Source organism: Panicum virgatum, chromosome 4N (genome assembly GCF_016808335.1).
Source record: "Panicum virgatum strain AP13 chromosome 4N, P.virgatum_v5, whole genome shotgun sequence".
Taxonomy (NCBI): domain Eukaryota; kingdom Viridiplantae; phylum Streptophyta; class Magnoliopsida; order Poales; family Poaceae; genus Panicum; species Panicum virgatum.
In genome coordinates, this window is record NC_053148.1 from 7,692,888 (window position 1) to 7,710,948 (window position 18,061).

The following is an 18,061-nucleotide window of genomic DNA, read 5'->3' on the forward strand; positions in this document are numbered from 1 at the left end:
AATGGCATACATCAAATTAACTTTTTTTAAACCCCGCTTGTCTCCCTCCTCCGCCTTCCCTCCCTCGCGTCCCAGTCCCAGCTCCGCACCTCCACCACCCACGTGCCTCGGCGAGCGGGAGCACGCGCGGAGTGACAGCCGGGACGCGGAGGCCTGGTAGCGGCTGCTGCCGCGGGAGAGGCGGCGGTGGAGGCTTCACAGCGCGCCTGAGTCGAGGCGCTGCTGATGAGCCGGCGCCCCGGCACGGCGGCGACGGTGTGGCGGTGGGCAGCGAAGATTCACTCGGCGGATTCACGCGGGTGCTCGCCTTGCGCCTCAGCTGATCCCGAATTTTGTACTCCGACCTGCGCCTTGCCGCTCACTTTGGCCAGAAAGGGCGCGCCTTCCTAGCAAGTACCTGCTACTAGTTCATAAAAGCTGGTGGTGGGCTGTGGGAGAAGGTGGGGGTGGATATTCGCGTGTCCGGACAAGGGATTCGGATCAGGATCTCGCGAGATGAAGGATCAGGGATCGGGTGGCGTCACGCCCAGCCCAGCGGAAGGTGAGATTTCCCTTGCTCATGTCTGCTGTACTTTGCTTGCAGTCCAATTTCTGGTGGATTTATTGCATTCATCTTAAGCATTGCTGAATTCAGCATCTTGTCATGATTCATGGGCCATCACCAATTCACCATTCAGGTGTCTGGCAATCTCAGTTGGTCCTAGTCGTTGCCTATGGCTAATTGCAACGAAATTTAGTTCATGAATTCTCTTTTCTCAACTTGGGATGCAATACGTGTAATAATTAGTAGTTCTCGGTTTGCAAAGCAGGGGATAAGAAACCCATCAACTCGGAGCTGTGGCATGCTTGTGCCGGCCCCCTGGTGTCGTTGCCGCCCGTGGGCAGCCTCGTCGTGTACTTCCCACAGGGCCATAGCGAACAGGTGCTGGATTTGTCAGTTTACTGAAGGACTGAGCTGAGTCATGTAATTATTTCTGTTACATTTCTTGTTCTGGTAATTCTTTTTTAGGTTGCTGCTTCGATGCATAAGGAGCTGGACACCATCCCCAGCTACCCATCTCTGCCTTCTAAGTTGATATGCAAGCTTCTAAGTCTCACCTTACATGTATGTCAATGCTAGTTCCCCACTTAGTTTAGCTGTATCTGCTTTTTTCTTTCCTTTTTATGTTTCACTAATTGGGCACTTGGAACATATTTCTTGTGCAGGCAGATTCTGAAACGGATGAAGTTTATGCCCAGATGACACTTCAGCCTGTTAACAAAGTATGTGAGCATTATTTTGGAAAAGTTATTTCTTTGTTAATTTCTTCAATGGAAGTGAAATATTTCTTTCTCAATGCTACTAGTATGATCGAGACGCAATGCTGGCATCCGAACTGGGCCTGAAACAAAACAAACAACCGGCAGAATTCTTTTGCAAGACGTTGACAGCAAGCGACACAAGTTCACATGGGGGATTCTCAGTGCCACGCCGAGCAGCAGAGAAGATATTTCCACCACTAGTATGTAAAGTTTCTTCATAACATTGGAATTTTTTGGATGGATTTCTGAATTTATCAGATGCAATAAGTACCTCCCTTACCAGGGTAACCTGTTCGATAGGACTTTACGATGCAACCACCAGCCCAAGAACTCATTGCCAAGGATCTGCATGATATTTCATGGAAATTCCGACACATTTATCGAGGTACAGAAAATTGCCAAGCACTCAAATAATATGTGCACATGAACTTTGTGCTGTATAATAAATTGTTATGAAGCTATGTCTCACTGTCAGAATTTCATGGATCAATCGTTTACATTTGGTCCTTTGCAATTATTCACCATTCTTTTTGTCCGTGAAAATTTTCAATCAGAAGCATTATGTACATATCACTGTTCTTTATCTGCACATGCAGGTCAACCAAAGAGGCATCTTTTGACTACTGGTTGGAGTGTCTTCGTCAGTACAAAGAGGCTTTTAGCTGGTGATTCAGTTCTCTTTATAAGGTAAATATCCTCAATATTAGACATTGAAAAAGATATATGTGTCGCTAAACAATTACAGAAAACATGGTTCCTACTTTTTTTTTCCAGGGATGAGAAATCTCAGCTTCTCTTAGGCATACGTCGTGCTAGCAGACCCCAACCAGCTCTGTCATCATCAGTTTTATCAAGTGACAGCATGCACATTGGAATTCTGGCAGCTGCAGCCCATGCTGCAGCAAATAGTAGTCCATTTACTATTTTCTATAATCCAAGGTATTTTAGTTGTTAATTGTATCGTATAAGCTTTTTCTGCCAATAGTCAGGCTAATGAATCATACTATTCTTTGGATAGGGCAAGCCCATCAGAATTTGTAATCCCTTTAGCAAAATACAATAAGGCTTTGTATACGCAAGTCTCCCTTGGCATGCGATTCAGAATGCTCTTTGAGACAGAGGATTCAGGGGTAAGAAGATATATGGGCACGATCACAGGGATTGGCGACTTGGATCCAATCCGGTGGAAGAATTCTCATTGGCGAAACCTTCAGGTTTGCCATTCATCTTTTTTTTTAATTCTGCAGCGACATCCATTTAATTCAGCTACGTCTAGTAAAAAGTTAGCTGTGTCAACAAGTGAAGTTGCACTACCCTGATGCTATAAATATTTTTGATAAGATTTGCCTAACACTATATGGAAATGATATTCGAAGACTAGCATAAAGGATAGTAGCTTCATCTGATTTCATCTATCTTTTCCACTTTAGGTTGGTTGGGATGAATCAACAGCATCTGAGAGGCGCACTCGTGTTTCAATATGGGAGATTGAACCCGTCGCTACACCATTTTATATATGCCCACCGCCATTTTTCAGGCCAAAACTTCCTAAGCAGCCTGGAATGCCAGGTACAGATAATGCGATATCATGGTTTCTACCTTACGGGAAAATAATGCAATACGTGGACAGTCTCAAATTTTGGCCTTCTAATCCCTTTTTAGTTCGGTTTTTTCTTTGCATTTGTTAAACCAATTGACTGTCATGTGCCACATTGTATCCTTATGTTGGAGAAGATCTATTTCGTGAATTTGTCCATACTCTTTCTTGTGTATAACCTTGACGCATCAACAATTAGCAAGTGTGGGCTACTTGTTGATGATCCTTGATATAAGTTGCATAGACATGGAAATTCCCTTTCATGAACTTAGTTCTTCTTCCTTATGTATAAGCTAGACCTCAACTGTGAGCAAGCATAGTGGGCTTATGTTGATCCTTTTGTTGGACTTATTTATTGTTCATGTATCTATTATTTGCACCTTTCCATTTTTCTGAAGATATATTGTCCTTCTGTAAAATGAATCTTGCAGATGATGAGAATGAGGTTGAAAGTGCTTTCAAAAGAGCGATGCCGTGGCTTGCTGATGACTTCGCTTTGAAAGATGTCCAAAATGCATTATTTCCAGGCCTGAGCCTAGTTCAATGGATGGCCATGCAGCAAAATCCTCAGATGCTAACAGCTGGTGCCCCTTCTGTACAGTCTCAATACTTGACCTCTAATGCACTGGGTATGCAGGATGGGATTGGCAATGTCAATGAAGATCCAGCAAAAAGATTGAGTATGCAGGCCCAAAATATTGGCTTACCTAATTTACAGGCTGGTACAAAAGTGGACCACCCTGCACTTACTTCATTAGCTCAGCAGCAGCAGCAGCCGCACCATGTATTGCAACAGCAGCAGGTCCAACCACTGCAGCAAAGTTCTACGATTCTTCAGCAACAGCAAGCCCAGCTGTTGCAGCAGAATGCCATTCACTTGCAGCAGCAGCAAGAACAACTCCAACGGCAACAGTCACAGCCACCACAGCAGTTGAAGGCTCCTGCATCTCTTCAGCCAATGGACCAGCACAAGCTGAAAGAGCAACAGCCTCCAGGTGGACAAGCTGTCTCGCAAGCACAATTGTTAAACCAGATTTTGCAACCGTCGTCCTCTCAGCTTCAACAGCTGGGTTTACCCAAATCACCTACACAACGGCCAGGGTTACCAGGTTTAACAACCATGGGTTCTTTGCCTCAACCACAATTAACTCAGAGTCCACAGCTGCAACAAACAGCTGAATACCAGCAGGCACTCCTACAAAGTCAACAACCCCAGCTACAACAACTATCACAATCAGAGCTGCAGCTGCAGCTGCTTCAAAAGATTCAACAACAAAATTTACTTTCTCAGCTGAACTCACAGCATCAGTCCCAGCTGATCCAACAATTATCTCAGAAAAGCCAGGAAATTCTCCAACAACAAGTTCTTCAACATCAGTTAGGTGGCGCTGATGCTATGGGCCAGCTCAAGCATTTGCAACAAACACCTTTGAACCACATGACAGGATCCATGACACCCCAGCAACTTGTAAGATCACACTCAGCACTTGTTGAGAGCGAAGAACCATCCAGCTCAACAGTTCCGTCTGGCAGTCGTGTCTCTCCAATAAATTCATTGAGTAGAGCTCAGCAAGGAAGCAGAAATTTGCCTGAGATACCATCAACGCCACATATTGAGCACCTACTTCAGGAAATTCAAAGTAAGTCAGATAATCGAATCAAGAATGATATACAAGGTAGTAAAGAAACAGTCCATGCACCTAGTCGGCATCCAGCTTCAGATCAACTTGACGCATCATCTACGACCTCCTTTTGTTTAGATGAGAGCCCACGAGAAGGTTTTTCCTTTCCTCCAGTTTGTTTGGATAGCAATGCTCAAGTTGATCCAAGAGATAACTTTCTTATTGCAGAAAATGTGGATACATTAATGCCTGATGCCCTGCTGTCAAGAGGGATGTCTTCAGGAAAGGGTATATGCAATCTACCTTCTGGACAAAGGGATCATAGGGATGTGGAGAACGAGCTATCCTCTGCTGCATTCAGCTCCCAGTCATTTGGTGTGCCTGACATGTCTTTTAAGCCTGGATGTTCAAGTGATGTAGCTGTTGCTGATGGTGGAATGGCAAGCCAAGGTTTGTGGAACAGTCAAACACAACGGATGAGAACTTTCACTAAGGTTAGTTACTTGGTAACACTTACCTAAGAATGCACGTACTGTGCATACCTATAATCTATATATTGAGCCCGTGCTCTCAACGCCATCAACTAGTCTAATATTCTCTTAGAAGCATTTTTGATGCATTTATAAAAATTGATCTTCTTATGCATATTTTTTTTAAATAGTAGTTTGGACATGTTCCTGCAAATTCATGAGAAACTCTATGAACTGATATGGAGGTGTTATGAATACTAGTGCAGTTCTTAGTTTGGCACAGAAAGTTGCTTTTGTGACATTAAGGAATACATATATATTTGCATGCTATGAGTTTACTTTCCAGCGTTCCATAAATGGGATAAATTGTTCCCTGACGTAGGGTGCATGTAGCTAAAAACTCCAATAATGAAGATATGTACTACTTAGGTTTACGATAATATTTTCGGTCTCCAACTCTTTTTTTGGTCTTGGCTGAATACGGTGCTATATTTGACTCGGTTATTCCTATGCGCCAAGCTGATATGTAAGGGCGCACTTGTCCATTAATCGCACACTGACCTTTTATAACTACCTTTAGCTTACGTTACATGTCCAATCATCTTGTTTTGAAGGTTCAAAAACGTGGATCTGTGGGGAGATCAATTGATATAACACGATACCGAGGTTATGAGGATCTCCGGCATGATCTCGCATGCATGTTTGGTATTCAAGGGCAGCTTGAAGATCCCTACAGAACGGATTGGAAACTGGTCTATGTTGATCATGAAAATGACATCCTACTTGTTGGGGATGACCCCTGGGAGTAAGTTCTTCTCTTCCTTTCATATCTTTGGTGCCGTGCCATCCGTACCATGATGTTTTTTCTTTTTTTTTTAAAAAAAAACTGCTCACCTTCTGATGATTTGAAAATCCTGACATGCAGGGAGTTTGTAAGCTGTGTGAAGAGCATCAAAATATTATCATCTGCTGAAGTACAGCAAATGAGCTTGGATGGTGACCTTGGTTGCATCCCTCCACAAGCGCAAGCCTGTAGCGCTTCGGATGACGCGAATGCGTGGAGGGCCTAACGTAAATACTAATGTGCATCTTACCATTATTTAAAGGATACTGAGTCAGGGATAAAGGATTGGAATACATGTCTAATGTTATTACGGGGTATTACTTAGACCCAACTCACTGACAACTGAGGGGAATACTTGGCAGAAGTTGTTCAGCAAACTGCCTTGATTTGGAGGTCCTGACGCTTTGTTCCACTGAAACCGGTAATTACTCAACATAATCAGATTATTTTTTTAGGTACTAAACTTCCTCGAAGTTGGGAAGCTACCCCTGTTTATTGGGACCTACATTCATTGTAATCCTACAAATTGTTCAATTGTCTCAGTGTACATATGTGCTGTAAACCTGTAACTGCTGGCTTTGCAACTCGCAAGCCCCGTGTAATTGTTCCAGTACGCTGCTTCCACTGCTGAAGCAGTAGAAGTTGTATTGACTATCTCTTAATTAAACAGAAAACTCGAATCCAATGTTGTACTTAGCATCGCCTTTAGTCTTTATGCAGTTTAAGTTTACCTAATAACGTTTGAAAATTTTACTATACAAGTAGAACCATGTTTGCCCGTTCACTTCTCAAAATTTTTTCTATAGTACTCGTCACATCGAATTTTCGGACATATGCACAGTTGAAAAAAATAATTAATTACACAGTCTAACTGATTAGTACGAGATGAATCTTTTAAGTCTAATTAATTTATGATTGGACATTGTTTGTCAAGTAACATAACTTTTCGTCGCCTTTTCGCGAACTGAACGGGGCCTTGGCAGTCATGCAGGCAAAAGCAGAGTTACCGTGCATACGGTGGTGCTTCGTTGATCCGAGTCCCATATTAGAAGAACGCATTTTTATCGCAAAAAAAAAGAAGAACGCATTTGTGGTGCAAGAAACAAAAAAAATGCCAATCGGGTCATGTCAGCGTCCGGCCCATCTGAAGAGGAGCAGCCCCTACAACGTTCTAGAACAATCCGAAGCAAACGGCTAATCGCGCACGGTACGGTACGCCTCCGGAGCAGCTTACCCCGCCAAATCCTCCCAAATTCCGATCGCAATTCGCAGTTTCCAACCCCCAAATCGGAGCTGGTAACCCGAGCGCGCGGGGCACCGGACCGCGGGGACTCGGGGGATAAAGTGGGGCTGGGCTTTTAGCTCGGCGGCGCTCCCGCTGCTGCTCTGCTCTCGCATAGGGTTTATCTCCTCCCCTCTGCCCCCGACTCGCTTCTCGCGCACGGCAGCCGGATTCCAAAGCGCGGCCCCGGCCCAGGCTCCAGCCCCGAAGGTACCCATTGCTGCGATTCTCGCTTGTCGGGTGTTGGATTTGGCGGGTTTAGGAGTGGGATTGGGGGTCAGTGTGGCGTGCTCCGATCCGATTCGGGGTCCTCTTCGGCTTGCTTTGTGGATGGGCGTGCAGATTCAGGTGTGGGTTTGGTGTCGCACAAGAGGAGGGTTTGATTTGTTTGGGTTTCACCATGTGCGTGGATCGAGTGGACTCTAATTTGGGTTTCACCGGGCATGATGTGGAAGGGGCTGGTTGACTACCGCGATTGTGCTTTTTTTTTTTGTGTGGAGGATAAAATCTAGACTGTTTCGCGCTTGGTTACCGGATTCCCGCCATTTCTCGCGGATTTGGATGGTTGTGGCATTGGCCTCCATGGATGAGGTTGGGTCCTCACCAATTTAAGCTCACCTCGTGTCTGTCCCGATTCGCAGGTAGTCGTCGTTCAGCGGACACACTAGAATGTCGTCGGTGCAGCTCTCTGGTGCCGGAGTCGCCGCCGTGGCCTTCACGAACAAGGGCCTAGCCTCACCGCCGTCGGCGCTCAGGGTCTGCTCGTCGAGGCGCTCTGTCCGTAGCCTGGTCGTCAGGGCTGCCACTGTTGTCGCCCCAAAGGTATGCGGCCGTAACCCGTGACAGTGGATTGTAATATGCACCTGATTTTTGGCAGCGCATTACATGATTTGCTTCATTTGTTTTGGTAGGATAGAATGTAGGCTGTACTTGTGTATGGTTTGCAGCATTGAGTTCAATATGCTGTTGTGTTGCAGTACACTTCGCTGAAGCCTCTAGGAGACAGGGTGCTTGTTAAGCTTGGTGCAGCCGAGGAGAAGACGGTTGGTGGCATTTTGCTTCCATCAACTGCGCAGAGTAAGCCACAAGGAGGTGATGTTGTCGCTGTTGGAGCGGGAAGGACCATCGGTGATAAGAAAATAGAGGTCGGCGTACAGGTAAATTCTTGTTTTCTGGTGGTATACTCTGTTATGAGTTTTGCTGGTGAATTGTCAATGAAAACCTATAGAAATCCTACATTTCTTGCTGTGACTAGTTCTTCTGTGTACCCGACAATTATACTATAACACTTTGATTACATTTTTCTGCAGCGCATGTAGGCACTTTTTAAGTAAAACAAAAAGAAAAGACAAAAGTGGTCCAGTTAATGCTACCCTAAGTTACTGTAAATTGCAACTAGAAATAGGACACTTGCCGTCTCTTGCATTTTTGTTCCTTTAAATGCTGAAGTAGGCATCATTGCGGGTTTGTCCATCAAATCGTATCATGTTCATGATGAATTTGTATTGATCTGGACTTTGGAGGATGGAGGCTTCCAGTGCCCATATGACTGTTGAAAAGCTAAGGGTGACTGTTTTCATGTGTATTGAACAGTGTGCCATTAGAGTTGCTGTCATGTCAAATGTTACCTTTTGTTGCATGCTATACATGTACAAGCTATGAGCTACTAAAATTGAGTTAGAGCAGCCATCGGTTGTGTAGAGAAAAAAGTAGCTATTTTGTTACATGCTGCTTAGATACAATATATGTACCTGTGCCTGTCTTTGGAAATGCAAAACAGAAGATATAACAATTCATTGCATGATGAATATATATATATATGTGCCTGTCTTTGTATCTGAGTTAGATTAGCCCTTAGTTTCCTTGTTAGACTGCTAGATTAGCAATCAAGTTAGAAGCCCTCAAGTTAACCTGTTTATATATAGTGATCCCTAGTTTGTCTCTCAAATCTTGTAGATTAGCCACCCATGTCAAACTCTGTCCTTTTTATAGCTCATAGTGCCTCTGACAAGAAGCTCACGTGAGTTTTAATAGCAAGGGAACATAAGTAAGTGTTACTCTATCTTAATTGTACTAATCTGCAGATACTAAGCAATTTGTACCAGTACAGTATGCCGCGAATTGCCCACATTTTTTCCTGCACACCTTGAAATGGCATGGCATTTTTTTTTCTATGGAGATAGCATTCCCAACAATCAATGTAGATGAACGAGGTTCCCACATCCACCTGACATCAAGCTAGAACATCCCATAATCTTATGGGCAAGCTGACATTTTGATGAAATTTTGAAGGGCGGGCCTGGTGCAGCGGTAGAGCCTACCGTCTGTAATCGGAAGGTCCCGGGTTCGAGCCCCAACCTCTGCACATTTGTGTGGGTAAGACTTGGGGCTTAAAAACAACCCTTCCCCAGACCCCGCACAGTGCGGGAAGCCTACGGCACTGGGTACGCCCTTTTACACATGGTGCAAAAATCTGACCAGATTTCGGACTAGAATAGTGGGAAGTTTCGTATAACACTTGCACAAATTTGGTTCGGTACGTTTGGACTTACACTCGACCCACTATGGCATGTGGACCATGTATTAGCATTATCAAATTTTGGGTTGCCAAGCTTATCTATAGTTTGAGCCCAAATTTTTCAGTCATGCCCTAGACTTGGCAGCAGATTTGGTATACTGATCGTAATCTAGATGCACATATCATACTCAATACGTTTTACCTGGTAACTGGTAAGTGGTAATAGGTAATACAGTGAGTTTAGGCTAATCTGGCAACTTGTAATAGGAAATAGGAAATATGGACAAGTTTGGGGTAATGGACGGGTAGGTCTCAACAGATTGAGGGTTTGATACCCATGTTGGTCCAGTCAAAACTCAAAACGCCCTTTCTCAAAAAGAAGGGAAAAAAAGACTGACAATTTTCAATATTGCATATTGAGGTAAAAATTCATTACAACTTTCGCTTTGTTCAGCTGGCTTGTCAGCCAGCAACGTTTTTCTCTCGCACCAAATCAGCATCAACCACCAGCCACCAGCCAACCAGCAGTACTTTTCTCTTACAACAAATCAGCACCAGCTATCAGCCACAGCCAGCCGAATAGAGCGATTTGTCGGAGAGTTGAATTCTCTTCTGGGACCTGTTGTGATGCACAAATCAAAACTACTTGTGCTGATTGATGCACATAAAGAAACTGTGAATCCTGTTCTGTCTAAAATTGCAACGAGCGAGTTTATATTGGTTCCTGAATATGTTGACTTGGACCACCACCAATTTCAAGGGAAATTGTCCCTATGATCTAAACAGTCATTCAAATATGTTCCTCAACCAGTTATCTTCTGCTTCAGTTATAAAATCAGGATAAACTAGTAAAGCCAATGTAAGTTGTTTTTTTTTATCAAACGTGCTTTCTGCTTCAGTATGCCAAAGTATATCTAATTGTGCAGCAGAGAAGTTGGATGGCAGTAATGCTGTCAATTTAGTTGCTTTCATGTGCCCTACTGCTTAAATGCTTATTATTTTGCATACTCCTCCATTTGGTCTCCAATGAAATGCTTTGCAGTAACACATATGTTTTGTCTATTAGGTTGGGTCAGAAGTTGTGTACTCAAAGTATGCTGGAACCGAGGTTGAATTCAATGACTCCAAGCATCTCATTCTAAAAGAGGATGATATCATCGGTATTCTTGAGAGCGATGATGTGAAGGATATGAAGCCTCTCAATGATCGTGTTCTCATCAAGGTATGTTCCCTGCTAGCTATATCAATTTTGTCAGAGATGTTTTGATTTTGGATAATAAACTTGGAGATTTGCGAATTGCTCTTATATCCTGCTCTTGTACGGAAACAGGTTGCAGAAGCTGAGGACAAAACTCCTGGGGGCCTTATCCTGACTGAAACAACTAAAGAAAAGCCATCCATCGGAACGGTGAGTTCCTAGCTCCAGTTTGCCTTCAGGAATTACACTATTGTCTTTGTTCTATAACTGTGAACCTAAAAAATTGTTACGGGCCATATGTTACTGTTTTAGCTTGTGCGAGTTGTAGCTTGCAGGGTTTTGATATAATACAGGCAAAGCACTAGCATAGTTAACAGACTGAACACAGGCCTTAAGATCATTACCATCTGAATGCATGAGCTAAATATCTATTCTATTCTACCGGTGCAGGTTGTAGCTGTTGGCCCGGGCCCTCTGGACGACGAAGGCAAGAGGCAGCCACTGTCAGTGCCTGCTGGCAGCACCGTGCTGTACTCCAAGTATGCAGGGAGTGAGTTCAAAGGCGCGGACGGCACCGGCTACATCGTGCTGAGAGCGTCAGACGTGATGGCTGTCCTCTCCTGATAGCCTCTCGTTTCCAGTTTTTAGCTTGCAACCCATAGGTGTGAAGTGGTATGAAATGATCGCTTTGCGGTGATCATGACCCCACGTGGACCATGTCGGATAGAATTTGTATGTCCACAAGTTACAAAGCTAGTACGTGTTGAGGACATAGACGTCGACATCTGAGATCTGAATATCTGATAGTGAGAGCACTCGGTTGGTTTTATAAAGGATTTGGGGGGGGGGGGGGGGGGGGGGTTGAAATAATCCCCATCTTTTCTGTCTTCTATTTCCTTGCATTGCATTCATTCTGGAGTTTTGGTGATGATGTTCTTGCCACCTAATGTTCAGGACTCGGCCTGCTTTGCGGACGAGCTCGACTGTTTTTTATTTTATTTTTATTTCTTTAGGGCAGGTCTGCTGTTCTGTTGTCGTGGAAGACCTGTTAGCGTTGCCAAGTAGCTCTAGTGAGCAAGGGAGCTCGAGTGGAAATCCTTGCCAGACCTGGTTCAAGTCAGGAACTACCGGTGAACGCCGGTAGGCTGCTGTAGCCCCTGCTGCTTGGTAGTGGTAGCCAAACTGCCGAAGTCCTCTTGCCTGTCCACGCAAACTAGCTAGTAGGTCGGAGAAAAGTACCCAGGGGAAAACGCTGTCTACTCGCTATGCAGCATAAGTTCTAGATTACCGGCACATGAAGTATCAAAGAAACCGCGTGAGCGTCCAGCAGTGTGAATATGTGATGTTTCATGTTCCACAAAGGTAAAATTTAAGAAACGACGAGTCGCGCTGGTGACCTATCGCGCGACATCGGGTTGGCCCACCAAACTAATCTGGTCATGCGCTACCGTGCACGCGGCCCACGCCCGTACCTCCCACCTCCCTCACGTGCCTCCTCCCTTCCCTTGCATACCTTTTCTTTTTAATATTGCCTGTCAAAAAATGTTTTATCTCTTTCGTATTATCTCCGTTTCAAGAACTGATTATACCATTGCATTCTACGCGATAAGATGAACAAAACTAGACCCACTAGCATATGTTTTAACGATATTTTGAATTAGTAGCAACTTATATGATGAATTACTCTTTTTCTATAGCAACTTATGTGTATATCGGCTTACTGTGGTGACAACTTATGTGTATAATAACTTTCATTTTGTGTCAATTTGTGTGTATGAATGTATGATAGGTTTTGTTCATAGTAACTTATATCTTATATGTGGAGCAACGTATATGTATAATAGATATTTTGTTTTATATATGTGACAACTTGTATATAAACTTATGTGTATGAAAACTTACTCATTTTTTAATATTTATGTATATGACATCTTGTTTTTTGTGACAACTATGTATATAATAGATTTTGTTTGTGACAACTTATGTTTAAAACAGATCATACTTTTTGTGGCAACTTTATTTTTATAACAACTAAAATATTTTTTAGTAACTTTTATCTTATATATGTGTAGCAACTCATGTATATGAAACTTTCTGCTTTTCTAGCAACTTATGTGTATAAAAAATAGCAACTTACTTTCAGCGCAAAATATCTTCAAAATATATGCAAGTGAGATTTAGTTTTGTTCGTCTCGTTGAGTAGAACACAACGGTACAATCGGGTTTCAAAATGGAGATAGTACGAAGAAGATAAAAATATTTTTTTATAAATAAGGTTCATGCAAAAAAATGTCTGCAACTTCATGTCAGGCCACGTAACCTCTCTTCCCAAACTCAGCCGAACGATCAAACAGATTCTCCGACCTGCCTTGCTCACCACAGGCGATTCTGGCGGCTCCTTTATACTACTCGTCATGAACCGATTATCCAACAGCGACATGTATCTTCAGGTCGAGAGCCAGAACTTCTCAGCTGAAAAAGGGAATTGGGGCGACATCCAGACCGTTCAAATACCCTCGTTCGTGCGGGCAATGATGCCGGTGCCTACTGCACCCGTGGTCCTCGGTTACAGTGTGGGCCCTAGGATTTTGAAGGTCCTCTGGCGAACTCATCGTAACAGCCCCTTAAGAATCTAGACCTTATATAAAATTTTATGTACTGATATCTTTTTAATTTAATGTTGGGAACTGAGGTGGTCCTAATACCCTCTAAGCTGAGAACCTACACCTAAGATACAAACTCACTGTAGAGTCAGTTAGTTTTTTTTTTAATTTCTAGCTACTTGTATAAGGTTCTTTCGACGGCAGAGCCGTTTTCTCGTTTCCGGGTGGCAAAGCCTACCAAAGATGAAGCTGGCTTCCGGGAGGCAGAGCCTTCCTACGATGAAGCCCGGACCCTTTCTAATCCCGGGTGGTAGAGCCAGACTACGATAAATCAGAATTTATACACTAAGTATTTAGAAACTAGGAGACTAACACTTACAAAATACTTAATTTATTACAACACAATAGTATTACACAAAAGTACAGAACACACCCTCTCTTTGTACTCACCCTTCTCATCTACTATTCTCTTAGATAGATTGCATGGCAAGGAGGGAGTCCTCCATTTATAGGCCCATGAGAATCATAGGTGGTGACATGTGTTCCCTTTCTAGAGAATTTCTAAATATTAAAAGATTTCTTTAATTTATTTATTACTAATTCAAGAGTACTCCATGAAAATATCTTCTTGTTGCCTTGTGGAGGATACTCTAGAAGGTTGTGTTATTCTTCCAACATTAACATGTTTGATTATCGGGAAACTTTTTATACTAAAACAATAGTTTATTTGTAATTTTAGAATTAATTTGATTACCATACATTTGCACTCCATAATATCCATTGGCTCACAAAAAGATACTTCTTCTGGCGTTTCTTGATGCAAAAATCATCAAGACGGTGTTGTGATCAATAGTATCCAATATGGTCTTCTTGATGTTGCACATTGCAAAGCCATTTAATCTTTCTTGTGACATAGTTGATCTCAAATAGTTGTTCAACAACTTTAGTTTGGAGAAACTTTTTTAAGCTGAAGCTATAGTCATAGGTATAGTTAAGAGGATTCGATAAGCAACCAAAATATTTAAATAGCAATCTGCAGCTATATCAAACTTCATAATCTCAAACGCTGACATCAAAAAATCTGACAAAGTTACTTGTAGCACCTTTAATGCTTAGCTTTTGGCCTCTTAGAGTGCGATCACATAGACCAACTAGTTAGTAGTCATATTGTACATACATAATACATACCTGAGCTTGGGCCTTTCATGGCTTGGGCCCTCGGCCATCGCACATGGTGGCCTGCCCCTCTCAAAACCAAAACCTCTGCGCGACGGCAGCAGCTATGGGATGGTCCGCGAGGGGATCATCCGATCCTCGCCCTTCACGCATAAGCAGCACAAGCCACAACGATTAAGCTGCCGAAAGAATGTTTGGAAGGGTTGATCGGTAACATCAGTATAACACAGCAGGTTGAGAGGCTAATCCTTGCTACCACAGCAGCAGGGACGAGGTTAAGTTTAGTTGTTGCAGATACTAAGGCAATATCAATATGGACGCTGTCGATGGAAGAGAATGCAAGCAGCTGGATGAAGCAGGCGCTGATACACAGACATGTTATTGAGCCACCCCGTCCGATTGGCAGTATGGACCATCGGTCGATCCGATTCGACATGTTGGGGGAGAGGAGCGGGACTATCCTGTTTTGGATAGACAGCGTTGAGCTCGTTCAGCTCAACACTGGGACCAAGAAAGCCTTTGTGATCTGGAGAGCCAACGGTCGTCAGCGCGTTTGTCACAGCCGCCCCTTGGTCGCCGGTGGTGAAGACCGGGATGTGAGGAAGATGGACTAGCACTCACTGATAGATGCTCCCGTGGCCGCCGACGATGAACGACGGGACGTGAGATCGGGTTCGCCGTTGAGGACGAACACAGAAGGGGAACCCCCGATTCAATTCTGATTTTATTTCTCTCTCCCTTCTGCTCCTCTGCGACTTCCTCTTGTATCTCTCCTTCACACGCTGACGGCTGGCCCCACCATCTATGGACGAAGTCCACGTACAGATAGCACGGGTGTTACACTTCCGCCGCCCCAAATTGTTGCTTGTCCCCAAGCAACACCATTTCTTGGATAGTCTACTCTTTACTCAATCTTTGTTGTCCAACTTTCCTGAAGAATTTGTGCAGGGCGACAGTCAAAAATAGACCTGTTGAAGTTGAATTTATATATGCCTGGATCCTATGGCCTGATTATCAACAAGATAACCAGTAGCAACTCTTTAGCATTAGGTGCCATGTATGCAGAATCAAGTGAGTTGACCCCTTGTTTTCTTGAATTCACATCAATTGGGAATGTCAACCACACTGCAACACCCTCACTCAATTGATCTGGAGGGACATACATAAGCTTTTCAATGATAAGTTCTGTACAGAAACCATTGCCTTGTTGAGATTTATATTGAATGGATGGTTCTTGTTTCCCATGTGGAGAGTGTTTCATTCCAAGGACAAGGTGGTATTGCAAACTGACTATCAACATAATAGTTAGCACCCACATACTAGAAGAAATGCCACAGTCATCTAACTCAGGATCACACTCCTTCATGCCAACAGTACCAGGTAGTAATTGCAAACTGAATATTTCTGAAGATTTCTAAATGAACTGAATTAGGACTGAAATTTCACTTATTCTCAAGAATAATCCCATAATATGATAGCTACAAATACCAGGATCCCATTGCCAAACAGAAATGCATCCTTGGTACTCCATACCCAACACGTAAGTATCCAAGAATAATGCAGACTTGAAATCTTGATCACTGAGCTGTGTGTTAAAAATATCACTCAAAGTCCTTTTCAACTCATAGCTCCCTGGACTAAAACCAGTTCTTCACCATGAAGGTATTTTTTTTAACAACCAAATGAGCAACCTCCATATCACCGTTCGTTGTGCTGAAAGCATTTAGTTTCCATGATGGCGTTTCAGTTATCACATATCTAGCACTACCTTTTTCTTGCCTCTCCTCAAAGATTACCAGGTTTTGATGGTCACAATTCATCTCTAGGCCAACACATGCTTCATAAAGAACGAGGAATAAATTATCCTTGCCGTTCTGCTTAGGACTTTGTGGAGAGAAGTGATCAGCAGCACATCCTGATTCTGTAGACGGCAGCACCACCCCAGAATAAGCTTCATGTTCTCCCAGCTGCAAGTTCCCATTGGATTTGTCATCATCAACCACCTTGAGCTCAAGCATCTCATCAACTCCCCGCACAACAATTGGCTTTGTATTCTCTTTAATCAGATAATCACTTCCGAGTGCTAACTGCTGCAACCACTCCTCATGTTTGTCAAGGTCGGATTGCATGTCCTCATCCCAAATGACATCCTTGTGAGGCAGTTCATCGAACTCCAGTCCTGCATCACTCTTGGACAACATGGGGTGAACCTTCTTGCACTGCATTTGGTAGTCCTCCCCATGAACTAGCTGCTGCAACTGACCATCCTGGCAGTCAATTCCTTCCAACAGTTCCGCATCACACACCACATCCTGGCAGTCAACTGTGTGCTTTGTGTTCTCATCATCGACACCCAAGGCTAGTTGCTGCAATAGGCCTTGATGTGTATTAATGTCAGCTTGTATCTCCTCATCCCATGTAACCTCAAGAGGCATTGTGTCGAACATTGAGTGCATGCTCCCATGTTGTTGCATTCCATCAAACACCTTGGAGGCAAAACACAGAGCAGGTGCTTGCTGCAGGAAATCAATGTCACCCTCGCTCGAAATCACCTCCATGGGTAACTGTGGAGAATGAGAGCGCCCAACCATGATCTCCTCTCTCTGTCCACGACTTGGCCACATGTGATTTGAATGCTTGTTGCAGCCATGAACTCCATCTGCTTCATGAGATGTTGCTGGTTTGCTACAACCCGCGGTGAGCAGCCAGTTTGGGCTCTTCTCTGTCACCCACCACTTGTCGGATTGCAGCGCCATGTCGCCCAATAGCACACGCAGGGAAGAAGCCGAGGATCGTGAGCAAGGAGACTACACCGGAAGCAAGGGGACGGCGACTCGATTTGATGTTACCTCAAGAGGCCCGAGAAGCGTCACCCAAACCGATGGATTGCTGTAGTCCTTCACCGGAGCCCACGAACTAGCGTCGAAATGTCCAACGCCGCGCCTGTGCTGCTGCAGACACCATGCAGTATCTCCAATAGCTACCGCAATACCCCAAACTGAGAGATCTAGCAACAGAAACGCTTGATCCCAATATACAAACCTAAGCGGCGCACAAGGTGGAAGTGGCCGACGGCGCCGGAAGGGCTAACCGTCGTGTGGCGATGGACACCGGAATCGGAGGGATTCACGGCAGAGCAGGTCGGAATTGCTGGTGTGGCGAATTCGACCGGAACGGGATCGAAGATGAGGAAATGCGTGGTGGTGTGCCTAGGACCCTGAATCTGATACAAATTGTCACAGCCGCCCCTTGGTCGCCGGTGGTGAAGACCGGGACGTGAGGAAGATGGACTAGCACTCACTGATAGATGCTCCCGTGGCCGCCGCCGACGAACGACGGGACGTGAGATCGGGTTCGCCGCTGAGGACGAACACGAAAGGGGAACCCCCGATTCAATTCTGATTTTATTTCTCTCTCCCTTCTGCTCCTCTGCGACTTCCTCTTGTATC

The 18,061-nt window shown here is 44.1% G+C and overlaps 2 protein-coding genes across 5 annotated transcripts; both read left to right on the forward strand.

Annotated features, from left to right (window-relative positions):
* The first annotated feature begins 60 nt into the window (after window positions 1-60).
* Window positions 61-6,531, forward strand: LOC120669944 (auxin response factor 16). Of its 4 annotated transcripts, none has more exons than XM_039949864.1 (13): window positions 61-541; window positions 807-922; window positions 1,010-1,105; window positions 1,207-1,263; window positions 1,347-1,502; window positions 1,603-1,687; window positions 1,899-1,989; window positions 2,077-2,241; window positions 2,321-2,516; window positions 2,733-2,871; window positions 3,331-5,015; window positions 5,606-5,796; window positions 5,917-6,531. In XM_039949864.1, the coding sequence occupies exons 1-13, from the start codon at window positions 496-498 to the stop codon at window positions 6,059-6,061; spliced, it is 3,168 nt and encodes a 1,055-aa protein (XP_039805798.1). In that variant the 5' UTR covers window positions 61-495; the 3' UTR covers window positions 6,062-6,531. The 4 variants fall into 4 exon arrangements, with proteins under 4 accessions (XP_039805798.1, XP_039805799.1, XP_039805800.1 ...); XM_039949865.1 differs by having other exon boundaries at window positions 810-922; XM_039949866.1 differs by lacking the exon at window positions 61-541 and having other exon boundaries at window positions 810-922; window positions 1,211-1,263.
* A 577-nt stretch (window positions 6,532-7,108) lies between these two features.
* LOC120670040 (20 kDa chaperonin, chloroplastic-like) lies at window positions 7,109-11,660 on the forward strand. The gene is made up of 6 exons (XM_039950017.1): window positions 7,109-7,327; window positions 7,759-7,939; window positions 8,095-8,274; window positions 10,702-10,857; window positions 10,966-11,043; window positions 11,284-11,660. Exons 2-6 carry the CDS (start codon window positions 7,787-7,789, stop codon window positions 11,455-11,457), a joined length of 741 nt encoding a protein of 246 aa, XP_039805951.1. The 5' UTR covers window positions 7,109-7,327; window positions 7,759-7,786; the 3' UTR covers window positions 11,458-11,660.
* Window positions 11,661-18,061: the final 6,401 nt, after the last annotated feature.

What these genes read in the sequence shown, in the direction of transcription:
- LOC120669944 (XM_039949864.1), top strand. Translation starts at nt 496, where the DNA reads ATGAAGGATCAGGGATCGGGTGGCGTCACGCCCAGCCCAGCGGAAG. An exon ending in CACGCCCAGCCCAGCGGAAG is followed by an intron (nt 542 to 806) that starts GTGAGATTTCCC and finishes CGGTTTGCAAAG; the next exon opens with CAGGGGATAAGAAACCCATC. An exon ending in CTCATTGGCGAAACCTTCAG is followed by an intron (nt 2,517 to 2,732) that starts GTTTGCCATTCA and finishes TTTCCACTTTAG; the next exon opens with GTTGGTTGGGATGAATCAAC.
- LOC120670040 (XM_039950017.1), top strand. Translation starts at nt 7,787, where the DNA reads ATGTCGTCGGTGCAGCTCTCTGGTGCCGGAGTCGCCGCCGTGGCCTTC. An exon ending in CCACTGTTGTCGCCCCAAAG is followed by an intron (nt 7,940 to 8,094) that starts GTATGCGGCCGT and finishes GTTGTGTTGCAG; the next exon opens with TACACTTCGCTGAAGCCTCT. An exon ending in AAATAGAGGTCGGCGTACAG is followed by an intron (nt 8,275 to 10,701) that starts GTAAATTCTTGT and finishes TTTGTCTATTAG; the next exon opens with GTTGGGTCAGAAGTTGTGTA.